This window comes from Geotrypetes seraphini, chromosome 3, assembly GCF_902459505.1.
Source record: "Geotrypetes seraphini chromosome 3, aGeoSer1.1, whole genome shotgun sequence".
NCBI classification, from domain to species: domain Eukaryota; kingdom Metazoa; phylum Chordata; class Amphibia; order Gymnophiona; family Dermophiidae; genus Geotrypetes; species Geotrypetes seraphini.
In genome coordinates, this window is record NC_047086.1 from 373,099,374 (window position 1) to 373,124,295 (window position 24,922).

The following is a 24,922-nucleotide window of genomic DNA, read 5'->3' on the forward strand; positions in this document are numbered from 1 at the left end:
TCTGTAGTGAGTGGAGCCAAGCCCAATCCTCGTGTCTGGAGCGGCGTTGGGCGGAGGAGCTGGATGGAAGGAACCTTCCTCTGCCTTGCTGTTCTCTGTGAAGACCTATCAGCGGCCTCTAATAGGGCTGACGAAGAACAGGAACTCTGTAGTGGACTGAGTCCGATCTTTGCGTCTGGAGCGACATCAGGCGGGGGAAAGAGGGACAAGATGGAGGGAACCTGCCTCCTTCCTCTGCCTTGCTGTTTTCTGGAAGAAAAAAAAAGAAGACCTTTCAGCATCCCTCAAATAGGACTGAAGCAGAGCAGGAACTCTGCAGTGGATGGAGCCAAGCCCGATTCTCATGTATGGAGTAGCGTCAGGCGGAGGAAGGAGGGACAGAATGAAGGGAACCTTCCTTCTTCCTCTGCCTTGCTGTTTTCTGGAGAAAAACCTTTCAGCGGCCCTCAAATAGGGCTGAAGAGGAGTGGGAGCTCTGCAATGGGCGGAGCCAAGATCAAAGCCCTTTCAAGGGCTGGCAAGAAATGGCTGCTCAGGGAAGAAAGGGGGTGGGGCTTCCTGCCAAAGAAAAAGTAGAACCTTGCTGTTCTGGTGCAGTGAGGGGGATTGCTGGTCTCCCTTCCCCTCACTATGCTGGATTAAGCTTGCCACACTCTGGATCAAAGCGCTTTCAAGGGCTGGTAGGAAATGGCTGCTCAGGAAAGAAAGGGCGCAGGGCTTCCCACCGAAGAAAAAGTAGAGCCTTACTGTTCTGATGCAGTGAGGGGGATTGCTGGTCTCCCTTCCCCTCACTGTGCTGGAATAAGCTTGCCATGCTCTGGATCAAAGCCCTTTCAAGGACTGTTAGGAAATGGCTGCTCAGGGAAGAAAGGGGAAGGGGCTTCCCACCGAAGAAAAAGTAGAACCTTGCTGTTCTGGTGCAGTGAGGGAGATTGCTTGTCTCCCTTCCCCTCACTGTTGCCTTTGGTCCTGTAATCCACCAGATTCCAGAAACTTCACCATTCTCTGTTTTAAAAGCGTTTCCATTAATTTGCTTGCCACAGAAGACAGGCTTACTGGCCTGCAAATCCCTACTTCTTCCTTACTTCTACTTTTGTGTAGAGGGACAACATCTGCCCTTCTCCAGTCCTCCACTACCACTCCCAACTCTAGAGAAGCCCTGAAAAAGTCAGTCAGTGGAGCCATCAGAACTTCCCTAAGTTCCTTCAGCACCCTCAGATGTACATCATCTGGCCCCATCGCTTTATCTACCTTTAATTTAGCTAGCTCCTCACAAATACAATCCTCTGAAATTCGATCAGGGTCTACCACTACTCCATCCCTATTTGTGTTTGTTTTCTGCAGTCCCACTCACGGCACTTCAGCTGTGAACACAGAACAGAAATATTTGTTAAGCAATTCAGCCTTTTCTTTATCAGCTTCTACATATTTCTCCCCTTCACTTTTGAGTCTCACAATTCTACTTTTGTACTTCTTCCTATCACTGATATATCTAAAAAAATGTCTTGTCTCCCCGTTTTACTGTCAGCTATTTTTTTTCTTCCATTTGTAGCTTTGCTTTCCTGACTACTCGACCAGCCTCTCTTAACTTTTCCAGATATTTTTGCGTGTCTCTTCCTCTTTCTGCGATCTTTTGTAATTTATGAAAGCTAACCTCTTATTCCTTACGCTACTACTTTTAAGAACCAAAGTGGCTTTCTTTTCCTCTTACTTTTACCTACTTGCCTCACAGAAAGGTCCATCACCCTCAGGGCCGGATTTAGATGAAAAGAGGCTCTAGGCTATTCCACTTATGAGGCCCTTTCACCTCCCATTTTTAAGTTTGTAAATTACATGAGAGATAATAAAATACATCATTACTGTGATATATATCAATATGTTAAATGAAACATGTTGTTATTGGTACTAACCTTTATAAAAAATGTGACACGGATAATAAATAAAAAAAAGTCAAGAACACTTATTTGGACATTTATTCTCAGCACCATATATAGTACTTGTAACAATAACTAATCAAACATAACACACAACATTGCCCCTTCCTATGTCCATAGTGCCCCCAGTGCGTCATTCCTCACCTCACCCCCCTCCAATGCCCGCCTGCCTCCCATCCTCCTTCCATTGAACCCCCCATGCCATCCTGCCTGCCTGCCTTCCATTAAACCCCCCACCCCCCCTCTCAGATGCCAGTCTGGGCCGCCCTGTCCTGACGGATCCACGTTTTGCCTCTCTCCCCGCGAGGCTGGGCTTTGCCCAGCTGTTTCTGGACTGATGTCTTTCCCACCCCGATCCTCCTCCCAGGGCGAGAAAAAGAAAGGGAGAAGCCGAGTCAGCGCCCTGTTGCGGCCGGAGCCGGTTCCGATCCCGAAGCGTAGAATTTCTCCTTATTTTCAGTTCAGTGTTTTAGTGTTCACTGTTTTTAGAATAGTGTAATTTTAATTTTGCTAACAATTTGAATGTAGGCCCCTCTTGATCTTGAGGCCCTAGGCTGAAGCATAGTTAGCCTATAGGAAAATCCGGCCCTGATCACCCTTATAATAATTCCTTTCAGTTTTGCCCACTGCATTTCTACTCCTTCAGATGTTCCCATCTGAACAAAGTTAATTTTTTTAAAGTCTAGAGCCCTCTCTATATCCGTCTCAATATTAAACCGTACCATGAAGTGATTACTGGATGCCAGATGATCACCCATTGTAACATCAGAAACACTTTCCCCATTTGTAATCACTAAGTCCAGTATGACCCCATCCTGCGTGGGTTCCATTACTATCTGCTGGAACAGTTCTCCTTGTAGAGAATCCAGGATCTTCCTACTTCTAGAAGACCCTGCAATAGGGATACCCCTCTAGACGAGGCCCTGAGCTCAACAGTTTTCAAAACCTGGACGAACTGCTGCGTTTTGAAAACCCATCTGGATGCCTGGTTAGTCCTCTAAAAGGAGGATATGTCCGAGTAAATCTGGACATCTGGTAACCTTGTCAGTTAGGACAGCAAAGTATGAAGACCAGTACAGTGCCAGGACATTAGATGCATCTGTACTTTAAAAATAAACCCAAAGGGAAAACTCTGGGTGAGTTCAGGATTTCTCCTTCAAAGCCTGCTCCTAGCAGGTTTCAGCAAAGTTCAGTTCCTTGCTATCATACTTCAATATTCACACAGTCTCACATAGCAAAGCCTCCAGCTTATCTTATCATATGGCTGGGTCTAGGGGAGTGCCTCAAGTTTGCCTGAAAAAAGCTCAAAAACCAGCTTTCAAAATCCCTCCCAGTTGTTGGCAAACTTCTCCCCACAAAGAGGCACTCTCAGCTTCATGACAAAATGTGCAGAGAACAAAATAGGAAAACAATTCCACAGTTCAAGCAGTTAATGAAACTGGCTGGAAAACAAAACCACCTCAGACAAAAATAGCAACCAAAAAAACAACTCACAATTTTTTTGCTCAGTCCTTGAAAATGGTTGCCAAGCCTACTTCCATCGGCTCAGGAGTTGAATACAAATCTTCCAGAGCCAGCTCTCCTTGCAACTCCATTGGCATCTCCTGGTCTGCCTCCAGCAACTCTGAAGTGGGTCCAGCCTCCACTTACATGGGGTCATAGGTATTACCCATGCTTGAGCTGGGAAGCTCTTCTTTAGGGAGAGACCTGAGCTTCCTCCCTAACCTGCCTAGTAACTTGCTAACATCTACTGGCTTTTCAAGAGGGGAGCCACACCCTGCTCTAGTTGAGCTTGCTCTCACCTGGGCTTGTCTCTAGCCCCCCCGGTGGACATTAGAGCAATAGTCTTCCTCCCTATTCCTAGGACTAGGTTTAAAATCTATGTTCCTAGCCCTGCTGTGTGGATGGTAATGATTGTGCAGCGCTTCCTCTTCCCCCCATTCTGGGTTGGTGGCATCCTCAAGCGGGGCAGATTGGTACTGGGAGCTGGCCTTGGCAATCCCCTTTTTGGGCTTCTTGCCACCCTTTCTTCCAGTATTCATAGGGTCCTTGGCAGGCCTGGAGCCTGACTAGTCATACTATGTACATTCAATTATGTTCTTTATTTTTTAAAATTTTTATCACTGTTTCAGTTTATGTATGATAGTATTCTGCTGTGTTTCATTTTGTTGTGTGTATTTGAAGCTAAGTAAATAACAAAAATGAAAAGCTTGGTAATGAAAATCACAGAGATAAGTACTCAAAATAATAGGTGTTGCAATTATTTTTACAAGATACATTGACTAAGCTTGAATAGATAATTTAGTGTCATTTTATAGTGCCATACCAGTTGAGAGGTTCTGAACTATGCCTGCAGCAGCAGTGTGAAAAATAATATCAGCTCCATCGTTGAGGTAATGAAGGTTGTTACGGCAATCGAATCCCCTGTATCCAAAAATGTGCTCTAAAGTCAGTTCCTATAATAAAATATAGAAAATGAAAAGAACAAGGGAGTTACAAATTAAGAACTCAGTCCAATACATTAAAAATAAAGAAGCACAAAAAAATTCAGCAACGGCAAAGATGGAAATCATTACTTAATAAGTTGTGCTCATCTATGTGACCCTTGTTCCTGCCTAACCTTAATCTCTAACTGCAATCTAATTTTTCCTTCAGTGAAATTGTTAAAAAGGAATTTCTACTTTTATTTTCTGTTTTAAATTCTTTATTCATTTTAAATCTTAAACAAGTGTACAATAAAATATCCATTAAACTTTCAATATAACACTTGAAATTCTTAATCATATCATCTAGAACAAAAATATACATCCCCACCCCCCACCCATCTGTTCAATTATAAGTTGTTGTTTTTTTAAATTCATTTTTCATATAACAAGTATATCATAAAAATTCATACAATTGCATTAAGTATACACTTGATATTTCCATAACTTACTGTAAATACAACATATCATTATATAGTCCTTACTATAATTTTAGACATCATATAATATTTAATAATTATATCAACTATTATTCAATTATAATCCCTTTCCCTCCCCTTATTTTGATAGTTGCATACAATATAACAAATATTATGATAATTTATTTATATTTTGTGATAAAGAGAATAAACCTACCCACCCACCCACCCCCTTTATCAAGTATCTTATTATGGGAAAAATTATATCAATCATTGCAAAAATCTGTTAATGGTCCCCAAATCTTCTTAAACTTATCAATATATCCTTTTTGTGTTGCAAATGTACACTCCATCTTATATATATGGCAAACTGAATTCCACCAAAAGTTGTAATTTAATTTGTCATAATTCTTCCAATTGTATGTTATTTGTTGAACTGCTACTCCAGTCAATATAAATAAAAGTTTGTTATTATTTGACGAGATTTGACTCCGAGTTCTCATTGCAGTACCAAATAAAATTGTATCATATGTCAAGGCTACCGGATTTTCCAACATCCTATTTATTTGAGGCCAAAATATCAGTGGGTCAAAAAGGGCACATAAAAGTTCATGTTGCAGAATAGCAACAAAAATGGTTTTGTGACAGAACATAAATTTTTATCTTAGCCATTTTTTAAACAAACATAGAAACATAGAATATGACGGCAGAAAAGGGCTACAGCCCATCAAGTCTGCCCACTCTGCTTACCCACCCCCCCTGTCTATGTCCTAATGACCCAATTTCCTTATCTTGACCCTCGTAGGGATCCCACATAGGTATCCCATTTATTCTTAAAGTCTGGCACGCTGTCTGCCTCGATCACCTGCACTGGAAGCTTGTTCCAATGATCAACCACTCAACCAAATGTTTATTTTTCCAAAATTTATCACAAAACTCAATATCTCTTACCATTTTCACTTTTGGAGGGAGTGAGGACATCAACAGACTTCAAACGTGATAAAATTATGTGTGTATATATTATAATTCAATATTTTTATGGTGTGCTCAGTGCTCCAACATAAAAGTCATGAGTAAATAAGACTAACATGAAGAGGAACCACCAAGAATTACTGACCGGTGAGTCTCACATCCATAGTGAGCAAACTCATGGAAACACTGATCAAACAGAAACTTGATACAATCCTGGATGAGGAAGATCTACGTGATCTACATCAACACGGATTTACCAAGGGCAGGTTCTGCAAATCAAATCTGATTAGCTTCTTCGACTGGGTAACAAGGCAACTAGATGCCGGGGAGTCCCTAGACTTAGTGTATTTGGACTTCAGCAAAGCCTTTGATAGCGTCCCACACCGCAGATTGTTGAACAAGATGAAATCGCTGGGATTAGGGGAAACATTAATTGCATGGGTTAAGGATTGGCTGAACGGTAGACTTCAGAGGGTGATAGTAAATGGTACCCCATCCAAAACATCGGATGTGACCAGTGGAGTGCCACAAGGCTCGATCTTGGGCCCAATTCTATTCAACATATTCATAAATGATAATACCCAAGGGCTTAGAGGAAAAATATCATTGTTCGCCGACGCCGCCAAACTGTGCAACATAGTAGGTAAAAGCACTTTGCCTGACAGTATGGCTCAGGACCTACTACTATTGGAACAATGGTCATCGACTTGGCAGCTCAACTTCAATGCTAAAAAATGTAAAGTGATGCACTTGGGTAAAAGAATTCTGTGTAGAACTTACACGCTAAATGGTGAGACCTTAGCTAGGACCAAGGCAGAACGGGATTTAGGAGTAATAATTAGTGATGACATGAAAACTGCCAATCAAGTGGAAAAGGCTTCCTCCAAGGCAAGGCAAATGATGGGTTGTATCTGTAGAGGTTTTGTCAGTAGAAAGTCAGAAGTCATAATGCCACTGTTCAGATCCATGGTGAGACCTCATTTGGAATATTGTGTTCAATTCTGGAGACCACATTACCAGAAAGATGTGCTGAGAATTGAATCGGTACAGCAGATGGCCACCAGGATGGTTTCGGGGATCAAGGATCTCCCATATGAAGTAAGGCTGAATAAATTGCAGCTGTACTCGCTTGAGGAACGAAGAGAGAGAGGGGACATAATTGAGACATTTAAATATATCACGGGCCGTATCGAGGTGGAAGAGGATATCTTCCGTCTTATAGGACCCTCATCCACCAGAGGACATCCGCTGAAAATCAGGGGAGGGAAATTTCATGGTGACTCCAGAAAGTATTTCTTCACCGAAAGGGTGGTCGATCATTGGAACGAACTCCCACTGCAGGTGATTGAGGCAAACAGCGTGGCAGATTTTAAAAATAAATGGGATATTCACGTGGGATCTCTAATGATGTAAAGGAGGGGGGTGGGTCGGCAAAATCAGGGCGAAGGGTCACTGGAGTGGGCAGACTTGATGGGCTGTGGCCCTTTTCTGCCGTCATTTTTCTATGTTTCTACCCGAGTTCCTCCTTCAGCTGTTACATTGTTTGTAAATATTGCTACAATGTTTCATCCACAATGAATCAAGGTTTCAAAAAAGATTAAAGTAACACTTATCTTTGGATGAATGAGTAATTCTCAAGGTTGGTGGTGCTGTTTCTTTTAACAATCCTTTGCAGACAACAAAGTAACATTACTCATGGCTCATCTATAGATCACTCGTGTCCAATCGTGAAAAATCCCAAAAATTCATCGTGAATGTTTTCAAAATCTTATTAATCTTCCTCAAAAAGAAAATTAATATCACTCTCCAATGTGGTAAACATTTTAAAGACAAAGGTGCTTCTTGAGGAGGGTAAAGATCTTCTCCGAGAAAGATATATCTTTACGCGGTTGGCGCTCTGTCATGTTTCAAGTGGGGTAAGACAGAGCGCCAACCGCATAAAGATATATCTGGAGAAGATCTTTACAGCATTGGAGAGTGAGATTAAGTTTTGGGGGTTTTTTTGTGATTAAAGTGAGTATATCAAAAAATAAACAAAATCACTCTTCCACAAGACATCCAAACTTCCTACAACAGCAATGACACAATCACACAAAGTCAAAAATACATGCCCAGAGATGCAAAGGCAAAAACATGGGGCGAACCCCAAGAACATCACCCCACCACCCAGAAGGAACCTTCGACAAAGATAATTTTTTTGTTATGAATAGTCAAACGGTACATAAATAAGTTTGACTGCTTCAGCAGCAAAGAAATTGTTTTTTGAACAATTATATGCAATGACTGGGTGGCAAGGGGGGGGGAGGAATTTCTGATCTGTTATTAAAGGTTTAGGCAAATAGAAAAGATTATATAATATGTTATAAGATATATGTAATCACATTTGAAATAGTGGGGATGGGAGGGTGGGTTTAAACATTATAATTTAAGTTGTATATGAAAGTTAATCAAGTGATATTGTATAAGTTTAAATGATATTTTCTGATACACTTGTTGTAAGATGTAAAATGAATAAAGAATTTAAACATATCAAGAAATAAACAAATATTAGGTGTATTGCATAATATTCAAAATATTATAGAATATGAATTTGTAATGAAATGTTGTACTTAAAGTGTTATATGAGAGTTAATCAAGTGTGTGTTTATCAGTTCATATGATTTTATCTACTACACTTGTTTCAAGTCAAGTTTCAAGTTTAATGGAGATTTGTTTAATCACTTAATCATAATTCTAAGCGATGTACATAATAATAAAATTACAAAATGTGGGGAACAATACAATAAATAATAAATATCAGGTCTGACAAGACTATTGACAAATGTAACAAAACTAAGAACATAAGGGAAGAGAGGGATAAGAACTACAAATTATTTAAAAGTTAAAGAGACATATAAGAGAGATACAGAAGGAAAGGGAAGTTAAAAATTACTTCAATAAAATTAGAGAGAAAAAGTAAAATTGGTTGGAAGACTAAATGGCTAATTTTCAAAGGCGTCTTTAAAACGAAAGCTCTTTAGTTTACTTTTGAATTTTTCTAAGTTGTGTTCTTCCCTCAAGTGAATAGGAAGTGAGTTCCAAGTTTGGGGGGCTGTAACAGAAAAAATCAATTGCCGTCTAGTATTAATAATTCTAAGAGAGAGAATCGTCAGCAAGTGCTGTTCAGTAGATCTTAACGTTCTATTGGAAGTATATGGAATTAATAACTTATAAATGAAAGCTGGAGTTTTGTAAAGAAGGGATTTGAATGTGAGCAACTGGAAGCCAGTGCGCTTTATTGAGAAGGGGTGTTACGTGATCAAGGAAGAGCCACTGCTGCTAGCAGCTTTGTGCAGAGAAACAACTGAGAAAGGAAGGAGGAGGGAGCCGGCCAGAATCTGAACACCCGGGGATGGTAATGAGCAAAACGCTACATCGCCCTCAAGTCAGACCGCACAAAACACCCTGCCAGGCTGTATGAGGCCCTTGGGCCACATGTTGGACACCCCTGGTTTACAGTGTTAGAACCTGATAATCCTGATAATTATTTTGTTCAGTATCAGTAAGAACCCCTGCTTTCATTTTACTATGACTAAGGTTAATCTGTATGTTTTGGTAATTCTAAAAATCAGATGTTGTATTCATCAAAGATGAAAAACTGATTCTCAAAAACAGAAAATAAAAAAGCATTTTACCTTTGGTTTACTAATTTTTACTGTGGTCATGAAAATTATTTTTTATCCCAAAATTATTTTGTTTTCACTCATAGTTGATTAGAGTTAAAATAAAGAAAATACATAGCATCTGACCTCAACCAGTTTCTTTTTTTTCATGATGTTATTCTTTTGTAGTTTTTCAGGTTGAGGAGCAGCTCTGCTAACCGGTGGTCTAAAAGAAGGAAAAAAGTATGATAAGAAGAAGACAACTTTGAAGACCACTATTATTTTTTATGTAACATACATATTTTCTGTATACAGTTTAAAGCAAAGCTGAATTTCCTGGGAAATGACATGGAACATAGTTCCACTACTTTCAGACTTCAAAGCAGCAGGGGTATTCTGCTTTAATGCCTACCCCCCTCCTTCCATGAAGTCTGCAGAGAAGTTGAAGGGAGTGGTGAGCCTGGAGCAAAGCAGAGAAGTCATTCTTCTCTCTAATTCAGTTCTTCTCCTGCTCTTTCTGTCTTTGGCTCACACACACCTTTCCCCAGCTCCATAGTTCCACTTCTTTTTTTCTCTACAAATGAAGCTGAAGTGTAAAGTGTGAAAAAAATTCTGTTCTCACATCATAAAAGCTATCTCAAATAAAACACAACAAAATAGACGAGCAGCAAATAAAATACAAGATGAGGTTGTGAAAAAATTGCAAGAGGACCTTGTGAGAGACTGGGCATCAAAATGGCAGATGACATTTAATGTGGGCAAGCACAAAGTGATGCATGTGGGAAAGAGGAATCTGAACTATAGCTAAGTGATGCTTGGTTCTAGGTTAGGAGTCACTGCCCAGGAAAAGGATCTAGGTGTCATTGTTGAGGATACGTTGAAACCCTCAGCTCAATGTGTGGCAGAGGCTAAGAAAGCAAATAGAATGTTAGGAATTATCAGGAAAGGAATGGAAAACAATGATGAAAATGTTATAATGCCCTTATATCGCTCTATGGCAGTGTTTTTCAACCTTTTTTGGGCAAAGGCACACTTGTTTCATGAAAAAAATCACGAGGCACACCACCATTAGAAAATGTTAAAAAATTTAACTCTGTGCCTATATTGACTATATATAAAGTAATTATCTTGAATAGGAATCAAATAAACACAAAGAAAGTATTTTATAATTACTTTATTATGAAATATTAAGTAAACAGAATAGTGAAAAATTATAAAATACTTTATTCAGTGCGAAACCTGGGCCTGTTTGGCTGAACACAAAGCTGATATTCTGGCTGGAATTGAAGAAAGACACACACGTAGCTCTTCGTCAACAGCTCTCAGTCTCTCTCTGTATTTGGTTTTTATAGCATACAAAAATAGACAAATATACCCTCCATCCTTTTTATTAAACCACAATAGCAGTTTTTAGCGCAGGGAGCTGCGCTGAATGCCCAGCTCTGCTCTTGACGCTCATAGGCTCCCTGCGCTAAAAACCACTATTGCGGTTTAGTAAAAGGTGACCATATTGTAAAATATAGACAGCAGATATAAATTCAGAACTGTGCATAGTAAGTGAAGGGAAGTTTTCATCTCTGGGAATTTACCCAGTTAACTATTAAGTTATTTGGGCAAATTCCTTTGAAAACTGTGGTAATACTGCCTCCACTTTGCTAAATTTAAAATAAAATCATTTTTCCTACCTTGTCTGGTGATTTCTGGTTGCACTTTCTTCTTCTGACTGTGCATCCAATCTTTCTTCCCTTCTATCAGCCTGTATGCTTTCTCTCCTCCACACCTCATTCCCTCCCCCAACTTTTTCTTCCTCTCTCCCTGACCTTTCTTTCTTTTTTTCTGTTTCTCTTCTTTCCTTCTGTTTCCCTGCCTGCCCCCTTTCTTTCTTTCTCCCTGCCATTCCCCAAGCCACTGCCACTGCCGCTGCCATCAGGGAACAGGACCCACCAATGGATAACAGGCCCCAAAGCCGACGCCGACGCCGACGCATGCTCTCCCTGACGTCAATTCTGCAATCGGAGAGGAAGTTCCGCCCAGCCAGGCAGCGATTGGCTGGCCCGAACTTCCTCTCCGACTGCAGAATTGACGTCGGGGAGAAGAAGACTTATCGGCTCGATAGATTAGATTGCCAAGACAAAGTGAGTCCTGGGTGATCGACTCACTTTGCCTTGGCGAGCTACTGGCGCCCCTGCCTCGGGCCCCCTGTCAGCTCCGGGCCCCTGAATGCAGGACTGGTAGTACTGCCCTGATGGCGGCCCTGCGGCACACCAGGCAACATCTCGCGGCACACGGTTGAAAAACACTGCTCTATGGTATAGTCACAACTTGAATACCGTGTGCAGTTCTGGTCAGTGGCGTAGTAAGGGGGCGGGCAAGCGGAGTGGTTCACCACGGATGCCATGTTGGTGGGGGCACCGGCACTCCTCCTCCTCCTCTTCCCATTCCTCCCCTCCATGCGCATGCCCTCCCCCTTTCCTTCCCTAATACCTCTAGTTGAAGTTGTTGTTCGCAGCAGTCAACAACATATTCCTCGTGAACCCATCGGCTCTCCCACTGTCACTTCTGGGTGCTGAACATAGAAAGTGATGTCAGAGGGAGAGCCGACGGGGTTATAAGGAGTATGTTATTGACCACTGCAAGCAAAAACTTAAACTAAAGGTACAAGGGAAGGGAAGGAGGGAACGTGTGCAGCAGGCGGGATTGTGGAAGGAGCAGGAAGGGGAAGACAAGTATACCACAGTCCCGGGTGCCTCTCACCTTTGCTACACCACTGGTTCTGGTGACCCTATCTCAAAAAAGATATAGCAGAATTACAAAAGGTACAGAGAAGGGTGACGAAAATGCTAAAAGGTTTGGGATGGCTTCCCTATGAGGACAGGCTAAAGCGGCTAGGCCTCTACAGCTTGGAGAAGAGACAGATCAGGGGTAATATAATAGAGTGGAGTCTAAAGGGTAGATGTGAAATGCTTGTTCACTCTTTCCAAAAATACTAGGAAAAGAGGGAATGTAATGAAGCTACTACCATGTTTCCACGAAAATAAGAGTGTCATATTAATTTTGGGTCCAAAAAATGCACTAGGTCTTATTTTCAGGGATGTCTTATTTTTTTATTATCAAAACCACACTGTCAAAAAAGTTTTCAGCATAGTAGACACAAAAACCATGTGAAACTTACAGAGCTCTCCGCATATGTGCCCTGAATCCCTGATGTTGGGGTAAGCAAAGATTAACAAGCATCTGCTATAAAGGCAATGGCTGTGGAAATTACCCTGAGGTAGAAAAAAGCCTCATATCCCCTTCTCCATCCAGTCAACTGAATAAAATTGCAGATAAATAGGAGGCTTAGTCGGGGTGGATGTAATCACTGGCATAAAAAACCTTCTCGCGTAACATTACACTAAGCAAAAGCCTTATGCAATGCAATATAATTCTCTAATTGCCCACAATATCTCGGGAGACTAAGGAACACTCAGTAGCTAATGTTTAATTAACCCCGCTAGAGCAGTATTCATTGTAGCAGGAACCTAAATACCACACATCGACGGAGGCCAGCATTTTGCTTCAAAAAAGCTGCCTCAGGACGTATAAGTGGTTAATCTTTTGTAGAAGCTCCGGGTTTGAAAACATGGCGGCAGATGCTTGTTTTTTGGGGGAGGTTTCCAATTCTTTATTCATTTTTCCATCTTACATCAAGTGTACAATAATACATCAATTGAATCATACAGATCACTCGACATTCTTTTCTATTATCTTCTTAAATACATAAATTAAGCCCCTCCCTCACCCTCCCTTTCCACAAATATTGTAAATAAAGCATATCATACATGTGTTATATTCAAAAATGTTGATTAAAACCAATAATATAACTATATATCCCCCCTTTCCCAATATTATAATTATACTTTTAGTGTAAAAAGGTGTCTAATCATTACAATATGTTATCAATGGCCCCCAAATCTTTTTAAAATTATTATAATTCCCTTTTTGTATAGCAATTGTTTTTTCCATTTTGTATATATGGCACAATGAATTCCACCAGAAAGTGAAATTAAGTCTGGTGTAATTTTTCCAGTTTCTGGTGATATGTTGAATGGCAATTCCTGTCATTATTAATAAAAGTTTGTTATTGCTTGATGAAATTTGACTTTTTATTCTCATGGACGTTCTAAATAGAATTGTATCATATGACATAGCTACATAGTTTTCTAATAAGCAATTAATTTGAGACCAAATTGATTTCCAAAAGGCCATAATACAGGGACAAAAATATATTAAATGATCTAGAGTCCCTGCTTCCAGATTACAGTGCCAGCATCTATTAGACTTAGGGCTATCCAACTTTTGTAATCTAACTGGGGTCCAAAATGCTCTATGTAACAAAAAGAACCAAGTTTATCTCATAGATGCAGACACTGTACATCTCATTCTCCAAGACCAAATTCGTGGCCATTGAGATGCAGAAATTTGATGCTTAATCTCAATGCTCCAAATGTCTCTATGACCAGTCTTTGGTTTTTTATTCATAAATCCAGATATCAATTTATACCACTTGTTAATGCTTGTTAATCCTTGCTTGCCCCAACCTTGGGGATTCAGGGCACATTTGCGGATATCTCTGTAGGTTTCACATGGTTTTTGTGTCTACTATGCTGAAAACTTTTTTGAGAGTGTGGTTTCGACATTGTTATTTATCTCATATTGGCTTGGGTGTGTTGTGTTATTTTTTTCATTTACATGATCATCTCTCTCTTCCTCTCCTTCACCCCATTCTTCCTCTTTCCTTTCTCTTCCCCACATGTGCAGCATCTTTCCTCCTCTCTCACCCCATCTCCTTGTCTTCCCTCTGCAGTATCTTTCTATCCCTCCCTCCCATCCCCCTGTGCAGCAGAACCTTTTCCCAGCTTCTATCCTTCCTTCCTTCCTTCCCTCCCACCCATCCCTCGTGCAGAACCCTTGCCCAGCTTCCATCCTTCCCTCCCTCCCTCCCATCCCTCATGCAGTAGAACCCTTGCCCAGCTTCCATCCCTTCCTCCCTCCCATCCCTTGTGCAGCAGAACCCTTGAGCACCCGCCCCCACCGAACAGCTAAACCCCCACTGACCCTCCATCCTTCCCTCCCATCCGAACCCCACTGACTGTAAGCCCTACATAGCTCCCTCCAGAGCAGTATCGCGCCGGCAGCACTCTAAACAGGCTGCTTCGTGGCCTTCTCTCATCGTGGAATTCCCTCTGCCGCATCACTAATGATGTCATCAGTAACGCGGCACACGGAAGGCCCCAACGAGAGAAGGCTGCAAAGCAGCCTGTTTAGAGTGTTGCCAGTCCGACACTGTCCTGGAAGGAGGTATGTAGGGCATGCGGTCGGCGGGGTTCAGATGGGAGGGAAGGGTGGAGGGTCAGTGGGGGTTCAGCTGCACGGCAGGGGGTTGGAGGAAGCACTGCTGCTGGCAAATCCGTGGACTAGGGCTTATTTTGGGGGTAGGGCTTATATTAAGACCTACCCCGAAAATCATTCTAGGGCTTATTTTTTGGGAAACACGGTAAGTAGTAGGTTTAAAATGAACCGGAGAAAATATTTCTTCACACAACATGTAATTAAACTCTGGAATTTGTTGCTGGAGAATATGGTGAAATCAATTAGCTTGGCGGGGTTTAAAAAAGGCTTGGATAATTTCCTAAAAGAGAAGTTCATAGGCCATTATTGAGATGGCTTGGGGAAATCCACTGCTTATTCCTAGGATAAGCAGCATAAAATCTATTTTAATACTTGGGACCTGGGTTGGCCACTGTTGGAAACAGGATACTGGGCTTGATGGACCTTTGGTCTGTCCCAGCATGGTAATTTTATATATTACTCAATGCACTAGCTTTCATACAAAATTGAATTTTAGACGGAACTTGATTCAAAACAGTTCTCTTATAATGAAATTTTAAATTCTTACCTTTGTTAATCTTTCTTGTAAATCAACACTCTATTCCAGGACAAGTGGGTTATGCATCTCATGTCGCAAGACTGCTTGTAGGAAGCCTCATTTATATAATTTTTCTGATCCTCCCCTCTTATCTCAGGACTGCCCTCTGGTCTCCAGTATGTGCAAAAACAGATAGTGACACCTATAGAGGATACCGACAAACGAGAGGGGTGCAGGAAAACTCTGACAAAGAAGTCTAATCTGCTCATAACATGAAATTTCATAACAATTATGAATTGAAACAGGTCAACAAACAGTATAAACCTGAAAACAACTGTGTAATAAGGAGACTCAGCCTGCACTAACAGAAGGGGATGCCACAGTTAGGGGACCCTAGAGGCATGTTCAGATGGCACGCTTAGAAAGGCTGGTCAAGAAACCATAAGTTCAGCTTACCAATACTTATCCAGGCAGGCAATCGGCAAATCAGCAACTCCCAGGGTGGGTTCCAGGAATAGAGTGTAGATTTACAAGAAAGAAGATTATCAAAAGTAAGAACCTAATCTTTTTTCTTGTACAATCCCACTCTATTCCTGGACAAGTGGGATGTAACAGAGCAGTCCCATAGAATCATAGTGGGATCTGATGGGTCTGCTGCCAGAACTGAAGAACTGAAAGCAGCCTCCTGCTTGGCTGCCACATCAATTCTGTAAAACTTTGTAAAAGTATGCAAGAAAGACCAGGTACCAGCTCTGCAAATCTCAAGAGAAATCACAGATGACTCTGCCCATGAAAGCAGGGGATTCTTTCCAGCAGCAGTATAGGCAGATGAAATAGCCATACAGATCCATCTTGAAATTGTAGCTTTCGAAGCCAGCCTGCCCTTATGGGCGGGACCCACCAGTGCAAACAGGTGGTCAGATAGCCAAAACTCGTTCATGACCTCCAAATACCGCAAAAAACAGTCTGAGCATATTCAGCGACCTCAGCACTCAGTCATGCTTTCTCAATCTCGAGGGAGTAAAAGTAGGCAGCCAGACCTCCTGGCTGATGTGGAAACTAGAGGCCACCTTTGGGAGAAAGAAGAGAATAGTGCACAGAAACACTCTGGACCCATAATCCGAAGAAAAGGATCTCTTCAGGATGAAGCCTGAAGTTTGGAAACCCTGTGGGTGATGTTATAGCCACCAGGAAAACTGTCTTAACAGTGAGATCCATTAAGGATGCCTGTTCGAGGCTCACAGGGCGGAAAAGCAAGTAGTCAGAGAACCAGATTGAGATTCCAAGTTGGACAGGGTAGCCACAGTGGGGGACGAAGCTGCAATGTGCCCCTAAGGAACCTGGAAACGTTTGGATGGCTTAGGACCAAAACAAGAAAGACCGGCAATCTGAACTCTCAGAGAGTCAATGACCAGACATTTTTCCAGCCTGTGTTGAAAGAACACGAGAATCAATGGTACCAACGGCAAGGTCGGATCCTTGTTCTTCTAGATGCACCAAGATTGATAACATCTCCAAGCCTTCGCATAGGCCACCACAGTTCACTTCTTTTTGCTGTGCAAGAGAGTAGCTATTATTCCCGAAGAGTAGCCTCTGTGGACTAAGGCCGCATGCTCAAGAGCCATGCTGTAAGACCAAAGTGGTGCAGATCCTGGAGCGCAATTGAGCCCTGTATAAGGAGACGAGAATGACAGGGAAGCCTGAGCCCCTGATTCAGCTGTAAATAAACAAAGTTGGCACGCCATAGTTGTCTTGGCCAGTTGGGCCAGTGTGCTTTGATTCATCTCAACAGACAACCTACCATAGGCCACAGAGTGAAGACATAAAAAAGCTCCTCCAGCGGCCAGGGTTGCACCAGCGTGTCCAAACCTTCATTCCATGGTTCGCGACAGCAGCTGAAGAACTGATCTGCCTTCTTGTTGGCCATAAGATTGAACATTGGACAACCCCACAATTTCACTATGCAGATGAAGGCTCTCTGGGACAGGGACCACACTCCCGGATCCAGAGTCTGATGGCTGAGATAATCCACCTGTATGTTGTCCACTCCGGCTACGTGCACTGCAGAAATCACTAAGAGGTGGCTTTCTGCCCAACACAAGAGAAGCTGGGTTTCCTTGTGCAGAGGTGTGCTCCTGGTGTCTCCCTTAGGCCACCTCTGTGGCATTTTTCAAGAAGACACGAACCACCTGATTCCAAAGAAGATGCCTGAAGTACAGGAAGGCCAGCCAAATCGCCCAAGGCTCCAGGCAATTGATCTACCACTTCCTGTCAGCCAAGGACTACCAGCCCTGAACAAGACTGTCTAAACAAAGAGCACCCCAGTTGTAAGCTGGCATCCTTCGGTAACACCACCCAGGTGCAGATCCAGAGGGGAAGACCCCGGCACAGAGATGGAGGATTAAACCACCAGGCCAGACAGTTTCAAGCATCCACCATCCAAGGGAGCTGGACATTCAGCGAATCCCTCTGTGGACTCCAACAGAAAGTAAGTGCATCCTGTAGCAGGCCAAGGTGGGCTCTTGCTCAGGGAATCACATCTATGGTCACAACCATGGACCCCAGGACCTGCAGGTACTGCAAGGCTGTTGGAGCCAGAGTCTCCAGGAAGGCATCTATCAGCTGGCAAAGCTTCTCCTGGCATGAGCTCCATGGTGAAGTGGCCCCCCTGGTATTCCAAGTCCTCCCGGGCTGAACTGACTGCCTTGAGATCCAGGATTGGTCTCCAGTCTTTGGAACCTCTCTTTTGCATGACGAAGTATATCGAACAGTTGCTGTAGCCCAACTGGGACTCCAGGGCAGGTTCTATGGCAGCAATGTCCAGAAACCTTTGGACCGTGGTCTCTACCTGAGCTGACTTGTCTGGTCTCCCCACCGAGGAGTCCAGAAAGAGCTCTGAAAAGGACCAATAAAACTTGAGTTTGTAGTTGTCTCGAAGAATATTTAAGACCCAGCGATTGGAGGTGATTGCTATTCACTCCTCCAGGAAGGCCAAAATCTGCAGAGGACCGGTTGACAGCCTGGCGTCATAATTGGTTTTTTTTGAGTTGACACAGAATGGCTTCTTGAAGATTGGTCGCCGGGTTCCACCAAACTGCTATTTGCCTGATAGGATCTTTGACTCAAGAAGACCCCATAGTATTGACGGGAAAGTCTGTAGAGAAGAAAGCTAGAATGCCCTGGTCTTCAAGAGGACCAGGGCCTGCTATCTGGCAAAGACTTAGGTTTACAGTCCTGCATACTAGCCATGTCATACAGATCTTTACCAAACAGTAATTGCCCTTTAAAAGGTAGCTTACTGAGGGTTGCCTTAGAGGATGAGTCACCGGACCACTGCTGGATCCACAACATCCTACACACCGCAACAGAGTATGCCAAGAGATTGCTCACCACTCTGAAAAGATCATACAAGACATCTGCCACATAATCCATGTCTGAAATTAAAAAGGGAAGATCCTGAAACACAATAGTGTCAGGATTATGGAAAGCTTTGAGTGACAAGCTCTGACCACAAAGGAAGCAGCCACGGCCGCTTTCAGCCAGGAGGCCACAAAGAGCCATTTGAGGACAAAATCAATCCTAAGATCCTGTGCATCTTTCAGTAGGGAGAGAAGTATTTTTGGTAACCCCTCCTTCACTAGAGAGAGAAGTATGCTTGGTAACCTGTACCACCAAGGAATCCACTTTCAAGGATGCAAAATGCTAGTTAAACGAGTCTACCATTGGGTAGAGTTTAGACATGACTTTAGCAGCTCTCAGAGGACCTTCCAGTGCCTTCCAGTGATCCATGAGTATTTTTGTGATATCCAGATGATTATGAAAGTCCAAAAACTGCGGCTTTGTGCTACTCATGAGAGAGCATTCTGCCGCTGCTGAGTGCCCAACTTCCAATTTCAACTCCTGGAGGGATTTGGAAATTAACTTAATCAAGGCAGAGGGCTTGAAGAGTCTGCATACTGTGGGGTCCTCACCCAGATCTGGAGCCTCTCCCAGATCCAGATCATGGAGATACATGAGCATAGCTATATCCCCTGCAGTGGTGGTGCCTGCTTGCATAATCAAAGGCATGGTAAAGTCACCTGGACCATCCTTGTAATCAGTCAACATATCATCCTTCATCAACTCTGGGATTATGGATTGAAGAACCGTGTCCTAGGAGGGGAAGACCCCCAACACCAGCAAGAATGCCAAAGTAGATGTACTTGGCATCTTTTTATTTATTTAATTCGTTTTATATTCTGTTGTCCCCAAACAGCTCAGAACAGGCTTATGTTTATGTTTATTAAAAACTTTCTATACCGCATAACAGTCTAAAAATGGATCCAAGCGGTGTACAATATATAATACACATTCATCAAGAAAGGAACTCCATTTAAAAATAGGATAGAAAAGAATAAAAGCAATAATAATAATTCTAATAGCAAGTCTAATAAAAACAATCAAATCTTAGTAAACCATAATTAATACATAGTTAAAAAAAATTTCCATGTCAAAAATTAATCATTATATAAATACAGATTACAGTCCCAAACTCAATTATTCAATTTGGGAAAGCCAATTGATAAAAATGGGTTCATAGACAAAAGCGCCGGACAAAGGCGCGCGCCGACAACTGAGCGCAAGATGGAAGCGCGCACCGAAGAAAAAGTGTTTTAGGGGCTCCGATGGGGGGTTTTGTTCGGGAACCCCCCCCCACTTTACTTAATACAGATCGCGGCGGCATTGTGGGGGGTTTGGGGGGTTGTAACTGCCCTCATTATACTGGAAACTTAACTGTTTCCCTGTTTTTTAGGGAAAAAGTGAAGTTTTCAGTAAAATGTGGGGAGTTACAACCCCCCATATCCCCCACAACGCCCCCACAACGCGGCGCAATCTGTATAAAGTAAAGGGGGGGGTTCCCCCACACACACCCCCGTCGGAGCCCTTTAAAACAGTCATTTTCTTCGGTGCGCACCTCCGCATTGCGCTCAGTTGTCTGCGCACGCCTTTGTCCCGGCGCGCTTTTGACCTGACACCATAAAAATATGCTTTTAGGTGTCTTTTAAAGTTTATGTATGATTCTTCTTTTCCCAAATCTATGGGCAAATTATTCCATAACCGCGGAACTAGATAAAAGAATGCACAATCTCTAGTTGACGCAAGATGTGACTTTGAGATATGAGGAAGGACTACCCTATTGTCATTCAAAGATCGTAATAAATGTCTTGGGGCATAAAATAACACCAAGTTTGAAAGATATGAAGGCTGTAGCTGAAATAAAGCTCTATATGCCAACATGAAGTTCTTAGATTTGATCCTAAATTCCATTGATAACCAATGGAATTTTAAATACAGAGTTGTCACATGATCACAAATATATGCACGGCCCAATAATCTAATCGCAGTGTTTTGCACTGTTTGTAAACGTTTCAGCTGTCCTAACCCAATACCTGCATAAACTAAATTACCATAATCTAACTTCAACAATACAAAGGCATGAATTAACGTATGCAATGATTTCTCATCTAAAAAATCTCTAATAGCTCTAAGCTGTCTTAATGCCCCAAATCCTTTAGCAACAACGGTTGAAACCTGCTCCTCAAAAGTCCGATGACAACTGATTATAATCCCCAAGTACCTGAAGCTATTTACTAGCTTTATATTATGATTATTCAAAGAAATATCTATTTGAGGTGTTGTCTTATCTCCTGAGATATAGCATGCTATAGTCTCAGACATATTTAAAATCAACTTATGTTCACTCAGCCATTCTTCTATTCTATTTAAGCCAACTATAAGAAGACCTAAATCTAAAGTTGCAGGTGATAGTCTATAGACTAAGATGTTGTCTGCATAAATATATGTACTGATTCCTAGTTCCTGAATTTGTCGTGCTAAGGGACTCAGAAAGATATTAAATAGTAGAACTGGTAATAAAGCTGACCCTTGAGGTACACCACAATCTAGCGATTTATCCTGAGATATTGATTCCTCAGTGACCACTCTAAAAGTACGACCTCGGAGAAATGCTAAAAACCAGTCCCAAACTACTCCTGTTAAACCAATCTTATGTAAAAAGTTTAGTAAAAGACCATGATCCACTAGATCAAATGCTGAACTCAGATCTAATGACATTACCATAGCAAAGTCCCCCCATCCAAGATTGAGTGAGCCTCACTAAGAAAGCCTGCCAGCACTGTCTCAGTACTATGCATTGATCAAAACCTCGCTTGTCTTGGGTTAAGTACATTTGTTGATTTGATATGACAACATTTGTTCTAACACTATCCTCTCTGTTAATTTTGCGAAAAAACAAAGGATAGAAACTGGTCTATAACTAGCAGGATTCAACATATCTAAATCTTTTTTCTTCAGAATTGGTTACAGGTTAACATACATAATTTCAGTACAAGTTTACAATACAAGTTTTTATCCTATCATGACACATGCTAGGGGTCTAATATTAACCACCAGGACAGGTCTAATATTAATATACATAATATACAATTTGCCATAGTTATCCTTGCAGTGCAAGGTTTTCTGTACAAATTTTATCCTAATACATAATATAAAGATATTATCCTAATTCAACACATACTAGGGATCTAATATCAATGTCATAATATACAGTTTATAGGTTGAATTAGTCAGTTACAGTGCCAGATTTTTCCATAAAAGTTTTTATCCTAACGTAACACATATCGAGGGTCATGCATCCATATGCATTTCTTTGTCATATATCGGTCGTGGGTGGAAGAGTTAGGTAAACAGGTATGTTTTTATTGCTTTTCTAAAGTTGAGGAGTCCTTCAAGGGTTCTAATCTGCGGGGGCAGTTGATTCCAGTGGCTTGGTATGAAGTGAGAGTAGGAACGTCATTTAGCAGTTTGCAGTTGAAGGGCACGGCCAGGGGGCGTTTTGAGGTGCATTTCATCTTTGAATCGAAGGAACCTGTTCGTCACGTACAGAGGAAGCTTGGTCGTCACATAGCCCGGTGCCATGTCGTGCAAGGATTTGAATGCTAGCATCAGGTCCTTGAAGACACGTTTGGCTATGGGAAGCCAGTGAGCCAACAACAGAGCCTGGAAGAATGCGAAGCCACTTAAAAACTTAATAGAAGAAAAAAATAAACATGAACGGAAAAGACTGGCTCCTACTGTGTCCTTGTAGAAAAGCAACTGGAGACCAGAGGAATTTCCCAGGAACCATTGAGGCGATCACCGAAGGCAGTCCTGAGGTAAGAGGGGAGGGTCAGAAAAATTATGTAAATGAGGCTTCTTACAAGCAGTCTCACAACATGGGATGCATTACCTACTTGTCCAGGAAATGAGTGCGATTGTTCAAGAATGATGCTAACTGTTCATAGAGTACAGTAATATAACAAAATTCAAAGAATACAGCACAAGTCATAATAATATAAAAGACAAATGATAAATGTTTTGTGAATAGGAATCTAGCTTTCACCCTAAGACATTTACAGTCTTTTGGAGTAGTAGGCTTTCAATGAAACTATACTAGATGTAGATGCTAGAGCATACTAGAATACAGTATGGGTGACTTTGGAAGTAGCAACAATTATTATAATAATCAAACAATGTATTCAGACACAAGCAAGACATTGCTAATTATGGTGTAGCCTAATTTCATGCTCTTGCCTTTTAATATTTTTATTTATAACAAATGATGTGCTAGATGCACAATGTTGTATCATTATCGGTAATCAACTGTTGGAAGGCCTTCTTTTAGGAACTCTTATTGGCAAATTCAATGACACATATATATTCAAAATTATACCTACAAAAATATAGCTTAATTTTTGAACAATTATTAGAGATTATACTATATATACAGTAAATTTGCCTTCAGGTTGTTAAAAAAATTATATTATGACAAGTGTAGAATATTTTTATAATTGCTAACAATTGTTATTTACAACTACTTAGATTATTAGTATTATTATTATTTTTTTCTGAAATGAAATATAAAAAAGTTGACTTCCAAAGAGAAATGAAAATGGTATATGAAAACAATGGTTGAGAAGAGATGCAGTGGGGCATGTACTGTATCTGAGTGCATAAAGAAACAAATACTGAATGACTTCTAAAGTTACCTTGATCCCCTTGTAAGCAGCAAATAAAGCCAAGTAAGATATTTAGTATAGTTTGCAGAGTATTTTTGACCATTGTATTCATGCACAAGCACTTTCAGAATTGAACAGTCATTCGTGTGTTGCACAATCATGCTTTTCAAGCATGCCAGCAATAAATGAAACAGAAATTAAAGAATGCACTGAGTCTACAAATTCAGAAAGCTCATACCCTTGCATCACTTGGCAAATTCTGCACTAAACCTCCTACAGGATGGGGAGAAAAAAGGAAGCAATGTCAATGCTTCCAGCACACTTAAAGCTAAATTTTAAAAAAATGCCTACACTCTTTTTCATATGTCTCAGTATATGATATAAAACCTCTAATACGTCAGAATGTTTTATATATAGAAGCCTTTCTTAAATTATCCACCATGCCTAATAATCCGTGTTTTAACTTTATAAGCCCAGATTCCTACTACAACAATTTCCCCTTCAGAGAAAAATCCATCTAAGCCTTTTCTGATATTATGAAAACATGTTAAAAAAATCATCAGATAAAACTTCAGCAAATGGTGATATGGCAATCAGGAAAAAACATATAGGAAATGACTAAGCTCCAAATTCAGGGGTCTGTTTATAAAAATGCAATAACTATTTACTAGCAATGCACATTAACACGTATCACTGGAATTTTGTAAACAGATCCCATAAATATTGATGATTAGGAAGACAAAGAACACTTTGGGGGATGTTTATGAAGCTAGCATGGGTTTTAATGCACACTGTCCATTAGTGCAAATCATCATTAATGACTACTACACATTAAAACGGTGTCTCTCAAACTTTCTCAAGCCGGGGCATACTAAAGGTAGTGCGCAGCAGACGTCATCACATCAACGTCCGCGCATGTGCAGAGGCCCTCCATATGGGACCTGAGATGCCAATAGGGGGTGCCAGCAGGGAGAGGCCTACATCCAGTGTCCCCTCTCTAATGGAAGCATTGCCTACAAAGCTGAAGTAGCAATGCTGCTGCGGTAAATGCTCTGACGCCCATTCAATTCCTATGGGTACTGGAGCATTCAGAATGGGATTATTCATCACAGTCATTTCAGCATGGCCACTTCAGTGTCGCCATTTCATTGCTGCCAGTTCACCACGGGACCTTTCATCTTCGCTGTTTCAGCGTGGGCTAAAAGACTGAAGGGAAATCTTCAGGTAAACTTTGCCAGGCTGACAGATACAAGTGTACTTTGGTGTCTGAGAATGACACGGGGACAAATTTTCCCCATCCCCACAGGAACTCATTTTCCTGTCCCGTCCCCACGAGTTCTTTTCCTGTCCCTGCCCCATCCCTGCAAACTCCATCCTCATCTGCACAAGAATCAAACACTTTGAAATCATAAGTGTTCAACACTTTTGCAGTTAAGGTAGAGCTTACAGGAATGGGGCAGGGACAGCGACGATGACAAAACTCACAGGAACAGAACGGAAAAATTGAG

General features: G+C 41.5%; 1 protein-coding gene across 2 annotated transcripts in view; it reads right to left on the reverse strand.

Annotated features, from left to right (window-relative positions):
* EML6 (EMAP like 6) overlaps positions 1-24,922 on the reverse strand; it is a 523,485-nt gene that overhangs the window by 100,507 nt on the left and 398,056 nt on the right. For both annotated transcript variants that reach the window (XM_033938328.1, XM_033938329.1), the window contains 2 exons: positions 9,597-9,675; positions 4,261-4,390 (listed from right to left, as the gene is read on the reverse strand). In XM_033938328.1, the coding sequence (XP_033794219.1) occupies positions 4,261-4,390; positions 9,597-9,675 (209 nt within the window). The remainder of the gene's footprint in view (positions 1-4,260; positions 4,391-9,596; positions 9,676-24,922) is intronic.